At 43.4% G+C, this 19,628-nt stretch overlaps 1 protein-coding gene and 1 long non-coding RNA gene across 3 annotated transcripts in view; one reads left to right on the plus strand and one right to left on the minus strand.

The window, feature by feature from the left end:
• Positions 1 to 19,628, plus strand: part of PLA2G15 (phospholipase A2 group XV) — a 346,700-nt gene that overhangs the window by 156,531 nt on the left and 170,541 nt on the right. Inside the window, exon 3 of one of the 2 annotated variants that reach the window (XM_069653570.1) lies at positions 12,169 to 12,299. In XM_069653570.1, coding sequence (XP_069509671.1) covers positions 12,169 to 12,299 — 131 coding nt within the window. The remainder of the gene's footprint in view (positions 1 to 12,168; positions 12,300 to 19,628) is intronic. The other variant, XM_069653579.1, reaches the window with a different exon arrangement.
• Positions 2,714 to 19,628, minus strand: part of LOC138582344 (uncharacterized) — a 253,519-nt gene continuing 236,604 nt past the window's right edge. The window contains exons 3-4 of the long non-coding RNA XR_011305012.1: positions 16,212 to 16,357; positions 2,714 to 2,984 (exon numbers count right to left, since the gene is read on the minus strand). This is a non-coding gene — a long non-coding RNA (uncharacterized lncRNA). The remainder of the gene's footprint in view (positions 2,985 to 16,211; positions 16,358 to 19,628) is intronic.

Here is a 19,628-nt window from a genome sequence, read left to right on the forward strand (position 1 = left end):
TCTGCAGATGGTGGACAAGTTTCAACGTGCCCAGAGTCTCCCGGCGTTCGCGTTCTTGAGGCTACTCGGCCTCATGGCATTCTGCATTCTTCTGGTGCCAGAGGCCAGGCTGCGGATGAGATCTCTGCAGTGGGCTCTCAAGATGCAGTTGTCCCAGTCCTCCTGCAGGATGTCGGATCCCGTTCAGGTGCCGCCCTCGGTCGCCCAGGATCTTCTGTGGTGGGCAGCTGAAGGCAATCCGATGAAGGGGGCTCCATTTTGGCTACCCTGGCCGGATGTGACGATCATGACGGATGCATCCCTCACGGGATGGGGAGCTCATGCCAACAAGTTGACAGTCAGCAGTCGGTGGTCTCCGTCAGAGTCCCGACTCAATATCAATCTGTTGGAGCTAAGGGCCATCATGCTAGCCCTGAAGGCTTTTCTGCTCTCTGTGCAGGGGAAGAATGTCCTGATTCTGACAGACAATACAGTGGCCATGCACTACCTCAACAAAAAGGGGGGGGAGGGCAGGATCTCTCCCTCTGTGCAGAGAGGCGATGCAGTTCTGGTTCTGGGCCAGTTGATCTCGGCAGTTCATTTGGCCGGAGACGAAAACGAGGCGGTGAATGCTCTTAGCAGGCAGAGCACGGTCTCTCATGAGTGGGAGCTGGCTCAGGAGATTCTCCAGGAGATCCCACAAGTGGATCTATTCGCCACCAGTGTCAACCGGAAGTGCGAAAGATGCTGCTTGTGGGAATTTTCTCCAAGAGGAGCCTTGGGGGACGCGTTCGTAGTGGAGTGGTCCTTCCCACTGTTGTACGTGTTTCCTCCAGTCCCCGTCATTCCGCAAGTGCTGCAGAGGTTACAGAGGTTCGGTTCCCGAATGATCCTCATGGGCCAGGAGAACGTGGTACCCGGACCTTCTCGTCATGTCCATCTGCCCTCCACACAGTCTTCCCTACCAAGACGATCTGCTCTCATGGGAGGGGGGGTCATGTTCTCCATCCAGAGGTCAAGTCTCTCAACCTTCATGCTTGGCTTCTGAAAGTTTGAGATCTAAGGATTGGGACCTCCCTGAAGATGTGATGGAAGTGTTGCTTTCGGCCAGAAGGCCCGCAACAAAGTCCCTGTACCGTTGCTGTTGGAGAAAGTTCTGTGACTGGTGCAGGGTTAGGAATGTGGATCCTTTTTCATGTGCCATTCCTGTGGTTCTGTCTTTTTTTGCTTTCGTTAGCCCACAAGGGCCTGCAAGTGGGTACCGTTAAAGGTTACCTGGCGGCGCTGTCCATATTTAAGTGCTCATCTGAGGAGTATTCTTATTTTAAAATTCCTTTGGATTTCTCATTTTCTGAAAGGGCTAACTCACGTTTTTCCACGGTCGCCTTTCCAGGTGCCCGGGATGGGATTTGAATTTGGTTTTAAAGTTCCTCATGGGAGCTCCGTTTGAGCCTTTACATTCTTGTCCTTTGAGACTGACCTTTAAAATTGTATTATTAGTTGCGGTTACTTCCGCTCGCAGAGTGAGAGTTGCAGGCACTATCCGCCAAGCCACCTTTCCAGGTGTTCCATAAGGACAGGGTTGTCCTTGGGGTTCGTCCTTCTTTTCTTCCAAAGGTTGTGTCGGAATTTCATATAAGCCAGATGGTCATTCTTCCGGCGTTCTATCCTACTCCGCATCGTGGTAAGGAAGAGGAGAGGCTCCATAGGTTGGATCCTAGGAGAGCGTTAAGCTTGGATCAGAGTCAGAGTGGACGATCAGCTCTTTGTAGGATACGCTGGAAGGCATTTAGGTCAAGCTGTTACTAAGCAGACCTTGTCAAGATGGATTATCTTGACCATTTCGGAATGCTACCGTCTGGCGGGTAAGGACCCTCCGGTAGGCTTGTGGGGCCATTCTACTAGGGGTGTGGCTGCCTCCACTGTTCTGCAGAGGGGTGTTCCCATTCATAACATTTCTGAAGCAGCCACATGGGCCTCTGTCTATACTTTTGTAAAACATTACTCCCTGGACTCTTTCCATGGACAAGACTTAGCCTTTGGTAAGGCGGTCCTCTATTCTGCAATTTGATTGGGCATTCTTAAATTCGAAATTATTTTCCCACCTCCATGCGTTGGTACTGCTTTGGGAGTCTGTCATAGATGTGGAATACGTCGGAGGAACCAATCCCCTCGAAGAAGTTAATTTCTCTACCTGATAACGTTCTTTCGATGGGATGTTCCGACAACGTATTCCACATCGAACCCTCCCAGCTTGCCCCTCTACAGAATTTCTTATGCGATTGCAGCTTTGGTTTCCGCAAGGCTTTCTGTAGTAATACTGGCAGAAGATTGGTGCCACACGTTCTGGGGAAAAAACTACAACTGAGGCTACGGGCGTCGTGCATCTTACATATAACATCGGATGACGTCAGCCATCCAAGGAGGTCCTCGAACGGGCATATCGACTTCATCGACGCAGGAAGCAGACGCCGAAAATTTTCCGAAGCAGCACAGCTGTGGTGATTACCTGTCATAGATGTGGAATACGTCATCGGAACATCCCATTGAAAGAATGTTACAAGGTAAGAAAGTAACTTGTTCTTCCTTTCCTTTTTATGGGCATCCCTCATTCCAATATCAGACCAGCAAATGTTCCCTCTTTCTCAGTGCATGATGCTCACGTGCTGCATATTTAAAATTTGCATTTGGTGGAAAACCTGATTCTAGATAAAATTGTTGAACGAACTCTGTCCTTGAATCAAGCATGTTTATTTTGGATGTTTGTCCATAAAACAAAAATACGTCATACAGATGCCGCCAGGTTCTTTGGTTTTTTAATTTGACAGCTGTGGGCATGACCTCCAATAGGTACGGTTCTTCAAGGCGGGACTGATTCCAAGTGTGCACAAAACTTCATGCTAGCGCCTGGTACCCTGGGCACAAACCAGGTTTATCAATTTGCTGGGATCACTGGTTTGGCTGTCTTCCACAATCGTCTTCAACCCTTTCCTCGGCTGCTTGGTCTGTTGAGAAATGAAAAACATTAGCAGTCATATTTGTCAATACAATCTTAAATGCAATGCTTTAAAATACAATGAGCTAAGATTAATCAAATGAGATCTAAGTGCATAGTCCTAATTTATTATAACTTAACTGTATTTCTTGAAGTATTTCCGTATGGTTGCTACATTCACACTGGCCATATCTCCTGGATCTAATGTGAAAACATCTATTCCCTCATAGTGCCTGTTTTAAGGCCCAGGTTTCAACAACCATGTGCCCAAATAAGTCCTACAAATTCACAATGTACAATATAACTAAACACTTGCTTACATAACTAGAAGACAAATCTGCACTTCAAAGATGGCATACTGCACACATATTACAGAATAAACGTATTTTCTGCAGCTAGTGTCTATCGCCTTACTTCCATTCAGTGGCTGACAAATCGAATACATCAGTCACTACTTCCTAGTGCTTATGTTGGTTCTTATTAGTGACATAACTTGTTGGCATTATAATTCCATTATATTTATTGAGTTCCTGACACAGTTGGAGCACAGTGCAGTGTTCGTATGAAACACAACCGCCTCATCTTGAATCCAGCTTCAAAGACTGAATGCACTTCATATTAGAAATTGATCCACCACCTTTATCAATGCTGCCCTACCGCACCATGCACTCAATAGATATTTCGCTACTGCGTGCGTAGTGACGTAATGTGCTTCTACATAGAAACACTGCTTCAATTGCACATCTGATATTGTACCCGGTACATCTCAGTTTAAGGTACCATCTTCTTGGTTTTATGTACGCTGGGCAAATTAAGATAAAATGCTTCTCATTTTCGATGCAATTACTAGACTGCAACAAGGGCATTTGTCTGTCAACATATAAACCCACTTTTTTAAGCAGTAGGCCAATGTCGGCATTCCCAATCTGAATTTAATGTGTAATGAGCGCACAGCATTAGGTTGCATACTATCCAATTGACTCTTAATCTCGATTTTGTTTCAGAGTAACTCAGTAACATACACGATCTTGATGTTTTCATGAACAGAATTGTTCTCATTGTTTCTTTAAAGGGACTAATAATACGGGGTTTGGTAGCTACCACGATAACCTCTCAGTTGCACTCTCAAGCGTCCTCTTTTCACCTATACCACGATAACCTCTCTCCGTTGCACTCTCAAGGGTCCTATTTTCACCTAGCCCCCATAAATTCATCCGATCATTGTTTTCCTGGCACTCCGAGACATAAGTGTGCAAGTTGGTGCTTGGAGGCCCTCTTAGCAATTAGTGTACCATATGAGCCAGGCATCAAATGAAGCTAGGAAGGCAGGCAGATTTGGTAGGCAGAGCGGAAGCGCAGTAGAAGCAAATGAAGAATAGGCATAACTGTTTGCTTTGTGAACCCACCCAAATAACATTGGTGTATGCTGCTGGCTCTGTCTAAGGCGATGACTTTCTGCAATGGCTGTGCTCCTCCCCTTCCCCGCACGCCCAAATCAGTCAGCAGAACCTGCACCCTCCCAGACTTGTTCTTAACGATTTCAGTCAGGCGACGCACACCTTGGTCTCAGCCTAGTATGCAGTGCACGACTGAAATGTTTATTTCTTTATATTATATGGATTCAGTTTGAGATGGTACACCACTCGTATCACACACCCTTTTCAAATACCCCGGGTCACAATGGACCATTAACCAGGCTGGTTTATAAAATGCAATATTTATTTTAAAATTCAAAAGAAATCATACACTTTTTAATATGGGGCAGCAATCACCAATGGGGTGATAATTACAATGAGAATGTGAGCAATGCACTGGGTTTAACTTTCTAGTGGAAGACAGCACAGCGGAATAGGTGCAATTTTTGATTCAGGAAAAATAGCACCCAAGTTAGAATTTCCCCCTGCAATGTTCCCTCAACCTATAAATAATCAATTGTGAGTGGATAAACAGAAGCAGCAGGTAATCAGGAATAAGAAACGGGAAACGGAATCCGAATCTGACCTTCCCTCCCCAAATAAGAGAGAAAAACAGGGTTTAAACCCTTTGCAATGTTATGAAATGACACCTTGAAGCAAATATAATTCCTCACTAAAGCAAGAATGCAATGACGCTAATAATGACAAAGAATGGTTTACCAAGAGCATACAGTTCGAAAATGATTGGAAAGTTTAAAACCCATTGCAGCAAAATGACACGTTGGAAACTTTGCAATTTTTCAATTCCTGCCTGAAATTACCCAAACGTTTTTTAATAAAAACGGGTGAAATAAACTGATTTGGGGTGCGGGGATAGAGGTATATCCCAGGGATATTCTAGTAGTGAAACTAGGTCTCTAGCTGGTAAATTGGAGGAGTTGTACAAGATATAAAAAGGTGCGCTTTGAGTAAAATGAGCCGTAAAATATGAAAGGAAATCAGTTGTGACAAGAACAGTTCTACTTTAGAGTATTCAGGCTAGCTCACCAAAGAGGGAGACAGTAAGATCCAGGGTTGATTCCCGATTTCAACTGTGTCATCCCAGCGCCCTACCCTGGCGGAAACCAGTAAAATCATTCGAAATAGGACTAATGTTTTAGGATTACACAAGACAAGATTACTAAAGAGATGGTGCTTGCACGAGAAATCAAGGGCAGGGTTGCAAGAATGACTCTGACCGTTTCAACAAGTTATCAGGATAAGGATAGGATGACTTGGAGAGTACAATAAGGACCAAGGCAAGACAAGGTATACTATAGATTTCTATGGGGTGGTTGGTGATTTATACTCGCAGTCCATCTTTTTAGTTTTGGGATTTTGGACTGTCAATAGGTTCTGGTCACCACACGGCGGCACGCCTGGCAAACAGCTGGGCAGTTCTGGTCACCGGATGGCACTGGAGTGGAATGGCAATTCTGGTCACTGGATACTAAAGATCAGCTGGATGGCAGGATTGCAGCGGGCATGCAGCTAGGGGGCAGCAAGCCAGGCTTGTTCAGGATGCAAAAGGTACCACTGCTTTTCCCTTTTTAATGGGAGATTAGTGGGTTTTCAGAATAGGATCAGCACTGCTTGGGTTTTGCAGTGGGCCCTGGAGTATGGTCAGCAATGCTTTGGCCTTGTAGTTGGGATCTGGAATCTGGATGGAACAGGAACACAGCGCAGGAACTTCAGGAAGAGTGTCTATAGTCTTGTCAGGGCCTCATATTTATAATGCATAGTGACATCCTCAAAGTATATGGCTGGGGCAGGCTTAACTAAACCTGCCTCTAACAACGGGATTGGACAAGGGTGATCGTCTCCGCCTCGCTCTCAGCTGGTTGGATTTCAGCAAAATGATGTCAGATTTGTGATGCGAGTTTTACAATGTCAAAACCTCCCACAATTACTTTACTTAAAAGCAATTTTTGCCCTAAATGGCACCTTCATACAGTGGAAACATCTAAACACTTACATAAGCAGGTTACATATTTTATCCAGCACATAGCAGTCCAATTTTCCAGTTTGTGAGACTCTGTTTCATCCTTATACCAGTTTTTGGTGCTTTTCAATGGGATTTATACTACTCAAAATTCTATAACTTTATACGTGGATGTGGATGATAAGGGATGCATGTACAAAACTTTGCATTTGTAACATGGATGCTTTTATAGTAATCCGTCAATACTTTGCCATTTCTGTCCCTAAAGTGTCAATGAATTCTACCATGTCTTCAATGAAAGCCCATAAAATCAGATTTTTGCATTTTTACAAAGTCTTGCTGCAGAGATAAGTCTTTTAAAGTTTATTTATTAAATAGTCTTTGGAAGCAAATGGCAGTCCTTAGTCTGTCACTGGACCATTTTTTTCTTTCTTCAGCTGCCACCAACTTTCACTTCAGCCCTGTGTGGGGTGGGGGTTCCCAGTTTGAAGATTTTATGGCCCCCTCCACTTCACAGGTTAGTGTCCCAGAACTTCTTTTGTCCCAGCCTGGAACACAGACGAATGTCTGGCGAGCGTGTGAACTTTCTTTGTCTTGGCCCATTCAAAGTTTTTCAAGCTAGCAGTTATCACTTTTCGTGTCCTGGATGTTTATGGTGGCTCCCTTCCTAGGCGGAAGCTTTATCTCTGCCAACTGGAATAACCCGTTTTTGAAAGCTTGCAAATCCAGCCAAGGTTGTTTAAAACCTTTCTTTTCTGATATTTGGTCCTGAATTAAAACAAGCCTGTGGAATAAAAGGGCCCATGTATGTATTTTCACCAGCCACAAACCCATTCACATTGCTAGGTACTGGCAGGCTTTCATTCAATAGTTGACTTTTTAAACAGCCATTTTTCTCCTTTAGTTTTGCAAAGCCCATTTGTACACATGTGGTGAAAACTGCTAGCATGTCCTTTCAAATTCGATTTTGCCATCTGACTTCCCAATATTGCCTTGCAGCCATGGTTATTTTCTTGTATTTTTTCTGAAGCACAGATGCATTGAAATTGACATGGCTCAGATAGCTGGAGTCTCTTTTTAACTACTGAGCTTTGATAGATTTGTAAAGAAATGAACGTGTTTTCCTGTGCGGGAAAAGTGAAGCTCCTTGTTTTTTCTCAAAGTTGGTTTGACAGGGCCCGTCATCCAGAAATCATGCCTGGTTTTGCTGAAGCACGGTGAGATATCCTGGGCATGTCAGGGTCTTATTGATCACAGTGGTTTAAGAAAGAACAGATGGAATTAGCGTCAAAGCAGCATTTTTTGGAAAGGTGAAAGTTTCTTTTTCAATGGGGATTTTGGGGTTTTCAGCAAAGCACTGCTGCCTTTTCACTTTCTTCCTTTTGTATATGTCAAAATACACTGGCACGCTCTTTCAGTGTGTCCCCTTGTTCCATCCTGCCCCATGTATGCTTGGCAAGAAGTTGCAGCCATCTTTTTGTTGCTGCAAAACAGTTGTGAGGCCATGGCGCTCACAGGAGCCAGCGCAGCCATTTTGCTGTTTCTGTGCAAATGCAGCTTGGTGATGTGGGAAAATACTGTTGAGTGGGTCTATATATCCCACATCTGACTGTTAGTTGGTGGGCTCTTCTGTCAAGCAGGGTTGCATTTGGAAAAATCTTAACACCACTAGTGCAACTTAGCTTAAAATTGCATTACATATTGTGATGCACTAGTATATCTATTTTGTCTTGCGGTAACAATCCATTTGTATTTGTTTTATCAAAATTACTCCACACGTGTAAATGCTTCTCTGATGCCTCCGGTGTTCATTTTTATGTGTAGTGCATAGGTGCGTCCCCAAATAGCCTTTGCTTCAGTGGCATGATTGATCCCATTGGAAACTGATTATGCCTGGTTGTCTCCTGTACACAGGCGTTTGGGCCCTCCATGCTACTGGTGCCCTGTTGTAGAGGAGGAGTGGTCAAGCCTCTGGACTGAACCTCCTCTACACAGCAGCAAATCGGGGGTCTCTTCCTACAGACATGTTTTCGCTGCTTAGCTTATATCTGTACAACTGCTCCTGTAGTGTTCTATTTTGCTTCCCTGTGTAACCAGTCACATGGTCCCTCCAGCCTGCCCCACCTCCCATTGAGACTTTAACCTTCCTTCCTATCTCCCGTATGCCCACTTTTCATTACTGTTCCCTGTCTGCATCCCCATTCCTCAACACTTTGCTGGGGTCTAGGCACATTTTGTTTGCTCTGACCATTGGGATTCTAGTCGCCACCTGCTCAAATCCATTTTACAAAGGTACATGGTCTCGGACAGGTTGCTTTTGTATTGATCTCTTCAGTTCTCAAACTCTTCTGGAATTTTTATTACCCAAACCTTTCCCTCTCCATTCTTCGGTTACTCTTTCACTACCTAATGAAATCTACCTTGTTTTGGTTTAAATGTATGAAAAACAATATTGTTCATGAATACCGTTCATTGCATCACCACTATGGCTTTGCCCACTTAATTCTAATTGGTGCTGCAACACAGTTAACTTGGTTGGAGACTCTCAAAACCTAGGGGGTTAGCATCTTGACTGATTTTTAAGGGGTAATTCAATGAATGAGAGGGATTTTAGGTGGGGTTGAATAGAAGACTGTGGTCTCGGTCTTCAATACCAGAGACCTACTGAAGGCTGCTACTCGACAGGTTACCAATGTCTGCAGCGAATCCTTGTAGCATGTTTTTGAAAAACCATTCCTTCAGTAGCGTTCTTTTACACTATTGTGTGGTCTTGAATACTGGGAGGTGTAACTTATTGAAGATACACCAATCTTACACACCTTCACAGAGGCTGATTTCTGCTCCCCACCAAATCCTTTCCCAACCTAAATCCATCTTCTGAAATTAAGTCCTCCCTTCTCTCCTTTAATTCTGTACAGTGTAACGTCTTCCAGTATGGTTCTGAGAGGAGCTTTAATAATCCACTTTCTTCAAGCATCGATGTCCCATCTCCTAGACTTTTTTAAAACTCTCTAGGAAAGCTTTTGGTGGAAGTGCATTCCTTGTAAGGCTAAGGCAGCATCTTACTCTTTCTAAAGGCATCCCTAAATTAAGTATTTATAGCAGGGCCCCAAGCTTTTGTGGTCAATGGGCGACATTGGCATAGCCCTGGGAAATGGGGGAAGTACAATCCGAACCTTAACATTTCAGCGTTCAGACAAATGATGGTTGTAGTAGAACTGATGCTCTAATTTACATTAAGAGAATTTTCAATGGCTTTTAACCTCATTTTAAATCAAGTTGGTATGTGTAGTATTTTGGTCTCTACCACTGGACTGTTGGGGAAATTAAGTGACAAACGTGACAATTTCGAAGCACGAGGCCACTAAGGTTTTGCAAACTTGACTTAAATCATTTGTCGGGAAGGGTATACTTGGTGATTCCATACACCCCACCCCAGAAGGCGTTTCCAGGAAATGGAATGGCAAACAGTGAATTATTGAGTACGTTTGGCTAATAAAATTACAAACACTTTGCAGAGTGGTTTAGCTGTTTCCCCCACCAGCAAGGGATTTGCTCGAACTTCAGTGGCAAATGGTGCATTTGATGCACAGGAGAACAGTGGCAGTGGTCAAAGCATTGTAAGATTTTAATATCCCTTCACTGGGGGATTTCATGTCTGCCCATAAAGACATTTTGGGAAATGTAGCAGCCAATGGTTCCGACGCACGAGGGCCGAGACCTTGATAACAATTGCATGGCATTTAATGGAGGGGCTTTGGAGTCTTCACTCAAAGATTTGCTGGGGTATTTTGTGCCAGGTGGTGCATTTTCTTGGATATTTGTCCATTAACATTAGATGCAACTTGATGCAGTTTAAAATCTCATCGCACAGGAGTTTCACCACAATTATATGCATGACTTTTATTGGCAGGAACTGTATTGGAACCAAGTCGGATGGTATGCAGAGGATTTCTTCATGAGCAGTTGTCATGCATTTAACTTAATTGCCCATTATGGTCAGGAGGACAACGCATCACAGCATGTCAAATACTGACTCGTGTGTAGTGGAATCAAATCGAGACCTGGCCTGCACAACAAAGATAGGTGGGCACCAATGTCGCCTGTGTTTGTCTTCTTTGACGTGGAAAGGAATGTGACGATTTTCACCAATCCGACCATGTCACTTATTCATTATGCACTTGTCAGCTTAGAAAGGTATCTGGAGATTAATGTATTCACAATGACACTGCAATAGGTAAAGAACATTTCAGATGCACACTATGCATTGTGGCAACAAACTGCACCCTTGCTTGCTTGCTTGCTTGCTTGCGTCCAAGTACCTCCTATTTGATCATGGACATCTGCGCATGGATGTAACCTCATTTGCCTGTTAACCACTTGCCACACATTTGCCAACAGCCCTGTTCAGTGCCTATCTGAGTGCAGCGGCAGCACAGCGACCCTAATGGGGGCGGGAATGCAAATTGGTTTCAACTGTGCCTTCACATATGCACCTTCTCCAGGCAGCTCTGATCTGCAGCCAATCTCTAGGGCTTCAACATACTGTATGGGTAAGCCCAGGTACTGTTTCACAGTTGAGTAGATTTTACTGATGAGAATAGTAGGAACAGAGTGGTAGTAGTTTTCCATGGTGACCTTGTCTGTGACACCATGGTTCACCTACACACACCCACACCCCGCAAACCCAGGGACCCTACTGCTGTTGCACCAACATTGCCTGGGTTATGAGTGTTTGTTAAACAGCAGTATTGTGCTTTTCAAAAGAACTGTGCATTCTGAATCCAGAAGGCTCTGACTTGCTTCATTCTCCCATGATCCCTACACAGGACAAACCAATGTGACTGCCCATTAACTTGGAGTATAAGGATCAGGCTAAAACACTCCGCGACCTCCCAGCCCACACCCATCAGGCTACTCCCCAAGGCCTCAATAACCAATATAATCTCCTGGCTGGCTGCCAGTGCAAGTGAAATGGCCACCCTCCCCATGCGCCTCTGGCCCAGCCTGCTCTGCCATTGTAAACTCCTCTGAAGAGCTGCCTCATTATTTGCTTCCATTCTAGGTGGGCCAGAGGAGGCGGCTATAGGCTGGCAGCAACACTGCCAGGTGCTGTGAGCAACTTTTCTTTTTATACATTTTGTATTTATTTATTCATTTTGCAAGCTACACTTTTGGAATTGCTAAAGTACAGAATCTGTGTGTTTCTGAAACGGGCATTCTGTAAGCACTTCTCCGTAGATGCTAGTTAAAGTTCATGCTAGTCCTAATAGTGGAACGCAAATTCAGTTTCCTTTCCATCTGGTATTGGCCTATGTTGTCCCCACCTCCGAGTCCTTGCTCGGCAAGCTCTTACCAAAATTGAATATATATAAGATGAGAGTATGGGGGAAGACATGTAGCATTGTAACGCTGGTATCTCTAGTCTCTAGACTTGTTCACATTGCCTTACAAGACTTACCCTGTATGCAATCGACCACGCTAGTGTACAGCCATACCTAGTGCTATCCTACTGATTTGGCCTTTTTTGAGTGTTTGCCAGCAATTGCGCGTAATGAGGGTTGCCCAGGGCTATTCACAATGACGTTACCTGTTTGATGGCCTCATGCGCAAGTTAAATATGTATGGTTTTTCTGTTTCTTTCTGCCTCCAGTTTTCCGAATTGATCATGTGAAGGAGGCAGCAAGCAATTACTTGGATAATTCCTGTAGTATGCCACCTTTTCTTTGAAAAGTAACTTTCCCTTAAGGGGCCTATGTTTGTCAGTAATGACTGGATTGTCTCGTTCCTATTTGCAGATTGGTTTATAACAGGACTTCAAAAACTACCAGCCCACCTGAAGGAGTGGATATTCGTGTTCCAGCGTTTGGAAATACTTCTTCTTTGGAATTTCTAGACCCCAGTAAATACTCCGTTGGTAGGTATTACGGTATGTATTCTGTCTATTGATGGCTGTAAATGAACACAGAAATACAAGACATTCGTCATTAGCTTCTTGGATCTGAACCATGAAATGAAAATGGACAATATCAAATATGGGCTTTGTTCGGCCTACTGATTTAAAAAAAACAAAAAAAAAACAAAGGGGCAATGGGTACTCTGATCCTTGCATTGTATGCAACATACCTGCTTTCTTTAGTTCTACTTTTTGGTGAACTGGTTTAATCGCAGTTTGTTGTCTGGTCACTGAGACCCATGGCCTTATCATTTTCCTGTTTTTCTGTATCGTTTTGTTGCTGTTGGTTTAAGGGATAGATGTGATGGTGTGCGAAGGAAGGACAATTTTTCTTATCGTAGTCATTTAACAACTAAATGCTATGCCGAAGTTGGTATTCAATGAGTGTATACCTACATTGGGATCAAGCACCATAATGCTCCTGACTGTATTGTGCTATCAAAACAGTATTCCTCTTAAGTTGCTCTCGCCAAATAAGGTTTTTGGGCATAGAACACACAAGACCCACAGGTTTTGTCAGTATCTTTTCAAGATCCATTTTAAGAGGGACCTGGCACTGAGGGTTGATACTAATTCGTTAGCGCTTTGCATTGTTCAGAGGGGTGCAAAGGCACCTATGGTGCAATACTGTTCACTCAGGCCATGCATTATGTCATTACCTCCAAAGGATCATTCATATATTTTCTACTTTGCATGGTTGGCCTTGTATGTAAATCCGGTCCCATTTTAACTTTTAAGCTTGCACTTTCAAAAATCTAGGGCAAACGAGAAACCTACATTGGCTGTTGATAGACGCAGACTTAATTCTCTGTAAACTACTCCAATGCTACAATGTGCTGGCAACATGAAATGACTTCCAGTTGAGGATGTACAGCTGTCTACCAAGGCTTCCTGATTATCACTGATATTTTGTCTGGGAACACACAACAGTGAATTCTTCTCATCTGAATTTTTCGATTAATGCATTAGGGTTTATGTGCTTACAAAGACATTTAGGGTTGGTGTACTGAACTGAACCTTCCCTTCTCCGAGGAAATGATTCTCGCTTCTTGCAGCAGTGACAAAGAATAACCACAGACTTATCAATAGAAGCTTTCTTTTTAATTCAACTTTATTTTAATCTTTCAGCAAATTATCTACTTACACAATTAAGCACATATTTATTAAATGTGATCTGTTATTAAACCGCAGATTTAGATTACCTCTGTTAGATCCTAGGGTGGTTCACAATGTCCAAATCTATATTTTAACAATCTACAATTTTCCCACATCCCATGCGGGTACGTTTTTCCCAATATTACAACTCACCCCCGACAGCTTTGCATTAAAAAATACTTCAGCAACAGGCGTTTATGTGTATTGCACAGTGTGTTTTGGCAAGAAGTGCAAATCGCCTTTCCCCACAAAACTACCAGGTGTGTGGGTCCTCTGACTTCCAAGCTTGTGCTGGGGGGGGGAGGGCTAGGGTTAGTCTGGTAGTGTTTAAAAGTTGTGTAATTAGTGTGGCGGACATTCCTCTTACCCCGTAACAACCGTAATTACCTGTGTCTCCTAGGATTAAGATGATGGGATCTAGATCGAGTTATATGCCCCAATCTACCTATATATTGGCATCCCCTCCAGCCCTTAGGCTTTGGGGAGTGTAATACCACACCATTAAAATGTTATAGGAGCATACTTTGTTGTACAACCTGAGCTTTTCTGGGCTCTTGCCCAAATATGAGACCAAGTCTCATCTGATCTGTCTATGCCCAGTTCCCATTCTCATTTTGACATATGAAGGAGTCTGTGTCTCTGCTGGTTACTCTCAAGTAATGTATAGCGTTGAGTTACTCCCTCTGTCTGAGTCCTCATCGTTAGTTTGAGTGCAGAGGGCCGTCTTCCCTTGCCTGGTGTATCTGGGGGTTGTTGATCCAATGGCGCAACTGATTCTATATTTTTCTTTCTGGCAGGTCTTTGTGCCATGTAAACTCTTCAAACTGTAGTGGGGTGCCCTCTTTTTAACAATCTCCAAGTTTCACCCCATCATTGAAAGGCTCTAGTATCTTGCTCTGGGGTAAATTCTGAGTTGTGGGTGATTGGGGAGAAAGGGCTGAGTACGTGATAAGAAACCCCCTGACCCCCAATGTTGCTATATACGTTGTCCCAGTAGGTGAGCGTGTCACGGCTCGAACTTCAGAGAGAGCCCTCTGCAGAATAGGCCTGCTCAGGAAAGAATGGGAAGAATGCCAATGGAATCTGGGTGGAGGCCCACTTTACTCTTGCCCAGTTTGGAAATGTTGTATGTTTCATTCATATGAATATATGCGCTATTTGAGATGCTAACAGATATCTAGTGATGTCAGCGATTCCCAATCCACCAGAGAATGAATGTCTCTAGAGCATTTTCCTAGTTATTCAATGTGGTTTTATTTTGGAAAGAATTTGTTTGCGCCCATCTGAAGGAGATTAGCTTTCTTTGTAGCTTATGTATATTTTGTTTGTAGTGACTTTGTTCTACCTCCCTTAAACCCCCCCCCCCATCCCGGCCCTCCATTTTACCACTTGAATAGATGAATTGGAACAAATTATTTGTGGTAAGTCAGACTTAGATGGACAAAAAAAAAAAATGACTCTGGTTTCTTAAAGTAAAGAAATGCCCCACCTAGCCCTACCTCTACTGAATGGGATTCCCTATTCTACAAAATAACAAACTGGGGCTCATCAGGACGTCTTCATCCTCTGTCCAAACGTATTCTATCCTACTCACTGGCACTACCACTAACCATAAAGAAAAAATAACTTTGCCTAGAGAAGTGTTTCGACTGCTGAATCTCCCCCCCACTCACCTTTCTGTCTTGGGATTGCTGGTGCGTGCCCTCCGCCCAAATCAATTGTGTCTCTGGTTCTCTTCTTTTGATTCAGTCTTCAGACTGCTGGTGCATTTCTAACACGTTCAGTATCTTTCCTGGTTTTCAAGAAAAGGGACTCCTGACCCCCTTCACCAATATCCTGCTCAATTCAAAAAGTTAAGTCCTTCATTGCAGCACTTGTATCTGTAGAGCGATCAACCGGGTTTGGCTCCCTGTGTGGATTCTATCTCTTGTTCACCCCTCCAGGGTGTTTCATTCTCAGTCCCAGCTGGGCTAGGGTTCCATGTGATAATGGCCCTGCAAAAATGTCGTCTGACAAAAATGTTGCCAAAAAATGTATCACTTTGAACCTGAGGGGGACACCCCTGCAACCCCTAAAACCCTGACACCATATATATGGTCACCATATATAAAGTTGCCAAAGCCTTTTTCCGGGCGACCAGATGTATGGCAACCATATATATGGGGATAATATTACCAGATACATGGGCTAGTTGGTCCTTAAGACGGTATTACTCTTCTTGTAACTTTTGCCCTGTGTGGGCTCTCTGTTTCAGGTCCAATCCTCCAGGGTGGTTTTCTCTCTACTCTACTTCTTTAAGCCCTTTGACCCTTCAGCTTCTCTCATCCCTCTGCAGGTCACTTGGTTTCTTACCCGGTCTGGGCTAGCCGGTCCTACAGACCAACTGTCTCTGGTCCGCTGGTTCTTCTGCCTGGCACAGATTCTCACTATTGTCTTCTGTGCGTTGGCTGTCAGGGCCTCACTGGCCATATTTATTTTTTCATCTATCAAATGCACCAAACCCGGAGTCATCAAGGCGCTGCTTACAGAAATTTCAAATCTCAGTAGTGTGATATTTATTTATATACATATATGTTGCGAATAGTCATCACCCCCTCATGCGGTATTGGTTCTCTCAGCCCTGCATGGACTTCCCAGCCTCACTGGCTGTATTGGTTGCAAATTGTCCTCACCCCGTCATGAGGTGCTTCACTGCTTTACAGCCCTCCTCCCTCTGGTTTGGCCGCGTACCTGTATCTCAACGGTGTTGCTCACTAGGGGAGTCGGCTACACCAGTTGCTGCGGAACCGCACTTGCGTTGTGGCCTGCTCGCTCGCAGAGTGTTTTTCCACTTAACATTGTTGCTCCTGGACACCAGGGTGCTGCGTCTGTGGCTGCTGTGAGGGGACAGAAATGAGAGTTGGACACAAGGTAGTCATGTTCTCAATAAAAGACATTTATAAAAATAAAAATGAGTTGGGAAACTGCCTATCTAGTCCATTCTAAAGAGGAATTTCCCTACCTAGAAATCAAAACTAAAGATCAGTCTGTCAGGAAGTCAGCAACTGAAAAACTGTCCTTGTGTTCAAAACCTCCTATCCTGACCCTCACACTCAAACAAAAGAACAGGGTACAATGAATGTCTTTTTCTTGATTTTAGCAACAGTGTTCAAAACCAAAAGTGTAATAACTCCAACAAAAATGTTCTCCAAGGTAGAGATCCTTGGATCTAGCGGGGGGGGGGGGCTTGGGGGGATGAATCTCCTTCCCCTGGATCCCTAAATAAGATGGCCTCACAAAGTTCTTGTTTAAGCAATACATTCTGTAACAGTCTTTCTGTAGGTTTTCTTTTAACTCTGTAAATTGCCTGGTATACTCCGCTGCCAGGAATCTTTATATAATTTCAGATGCCTGGTCTACTCACCTGCCAGGACTTCTCTTAATTGTTTGTCAGTTCCGTGATTATGCCACCTTGGTATATACCTAGAGGTGCTTGGTGTATTTGCCTATGGTAACACTTATTCAATCTTCTCCCGCACACTGGCATCTCATGCATCTGTACTGGATTGGTGTTTGCATTTGTACTGTGCCTTGTCTGCAGTCAAACAACCTTCTGCTATTTTCAGCATTAGAAATCCTGTATCTTTCAAACACTTGGCGTGCTTGTCGTAACGCCCGGGGTCCCCAGCTCATGATATGCTGTTTTTCTAAATAAAAGCAGAACAACAGTTCTTACTGTGTTCTTTGAATGTCCCACATAATTTAGATACTGCTACCGTATCCGGTTTCCATATCTAAGAGGATCAAATTGAGAAAAGCCAAGTATGATCTCTCGTCGCGCTGGCTATTAATCGCCACCAAAAAGGTGAGCTTGAGCTCTATGACAACCGCTACAAGTTTTAATGAACCTAAACGAGATTGATGCAATAATAGTAACAATAGCTCATAATCATTTTTCGTAGGCACAACTAAGCGCCTGCTACATCCCTGAGTAGTTGGACTACAAAGAAGGATAGCAAACACCTGAAATATTGAGAATTTCATCTCCATTTACTCTACAACGCTAAAGACCCTCTAATAGAGGTAAGTTACCACTAATTTCACCACGTGCAATACGTAGGAGCTAGCCTGCCTACTTTGACAGTATACCAATTAATGAACGCAAAATAATATTGCAGGTCCCAGTAGACTCTCACCGAAGCCAACTACAGACCAAGAGGACAATATCCTGCTTTACACAGGACCATACCTCCTAAAGAACCACTTGCCCCGACAAGACTAGGTAATAATTTGACCTAGCCGCGTCAGATAAATTCTATTTATCAAAAAGAAGTAATTGGCATCTTTAGCTAATACCTCTTTTTTGTATCTTCCTGTTTTATATCAACAGCTACAGAAAGAACACTCAAGTTCGATACTAAACACTGCCAACAAGATCTATCTACTGAAGAGATATGCACTGATGGCACTCTCTGATGTTGTTGTTGTTTTACTGTAACACACTCAGATACAGTGACACCACTCCTGAAGAATGTTCCATATAAAACCTAGAGAACTGAAACATGTCGAGTTTTCTCCATCTAAATAAAATACTAGATTGAAGAAATAGTTACCCAATCTTAGGTTCCATGTACAGTGCAAGTTAGCAAATGCTCCCTGCCCTGTTCACCGAATCAAATACCCGTCAACTAGACAGATGTTGTTAGATTGTATCTAAGCTAAAGTGTCACACCTAAATTGACTGGTTTTTAGACAGCATGGAATTGTTTTATGCTAAGTGAATGGGATTGGCCCATCACTTTTTTAAGCTTGTGTGTTTGTTTTCTCTGAAACTGATTATTAAAAAATAATTTTGTAATTTTTACAGTGCAAATTTAATGAAAGTTGACTGTAAATTGTTGATATGAGCTAACTACCCCTTACGTTTAACAATATTATTTGTCCCGATAAAAGGTAAAGCTACTACCTAGGTAGTAAAAATTGGGTTTCCCCCATTATAGTGTATTGGTACAATTGGATTCATCACACTGCTTGATCTCCCGCTTCAGGGGACTTAGTTTGTTCAGATGCGCCGCCCTCCTTTACTCTGCCCTGTTCCATGCTCCAGGATTCCACCGCCTACCACGTAACTGGCGTGGTCCTCCCTCCTGGCTCGATTTCCCCCTTTGTGCTACAGCACAGGCGTATGCTGTGTACGGGCTCACCAACTGACTCCGACTCTTCCCCCTGCAGGTAGGGATCTTGGTCCTTTTACATTCCTCTCTGAAACAAGAGTGGAGACACAATTGGTTCTGCATTCCTGGAATCAAGACCAAGAGTGCAGTCGACAACCAAGCCCTTCACAGTTAATAATAATAATAATTATTGAAATGCCCTGCTACATTATCTTGTTCAGTCCCCATATAGCCAACAATGTGGGTTGTAACTTAAAGGGAGATTCATTACTTGGGATCCCGTGTCCCTTAAGGGGGGGTGGGAGGGTCAGCCTCGGTGAGATACCACTTGCCCCCGTCCCCTAGGAGGTGTTAATTTGTATTTATCTTTAATGTGATGAGTTCAAAACAAACATTTCACATATTAAAACAAATTTCAATCCATAATAATCAATACACACACTAAACTTCAAATCAGTCAATTACAAATGCATCATGAAACACACACAATCTCAAGTCCTAAATATGATTAAAATACTGACACTTTAAAATCTAATTTTAACGTCTTGCGGACTTACACATTTCCAAGGCTTATAGTAACCTGCTGCCAAACCTGATGGAGTGCTCTTTGCAGAGCTTTACTTTCTGTATTCAAACTCAATTGCCAGCATTGACTGCCTTTTATGCTTTCGTATGACTCACAAAATTACCTAATATACACATGTAAGTAGTTCCCACGGTCTTACACTCAGTCATAACCTGTCTAGCACTGTCCATAATTGCTTGTGTTTGGCAAAGGCGACAATATTGGTTTTCGATTGAAATTCCGACAGCAGAACCACATACAGCTAATACAGGCAAACGATTAATTTGTAATAGCCTTAAAAAATCTCTTTGCACTGCATGCAATGTCAATCAGGATTGTGGCATTTTGTATTTATGGACTACATGCACAATTTCCCTATAATTTTTCAATTTCATCAAGTGCTCATAGTTGGAACACCAGTCGGTTTTC

The sequence above is a fragment of the Ambystoma mexicanum genome, chromosome 1p, assembly GCF_040938575.1.
Source record: "Ambystoma mexicanum isolate Mex_15411 chromosome 1p, UKY_AmexF1_1, whole genome shotgun sequence".
Taxonomy (NCBI): domain Eukaryota; kingdom Metazoa; phylum Chordata; class Amphibia; order Caudata; family Ambystomatidae; genus Ambystoma; species Ambystoma mexicanum.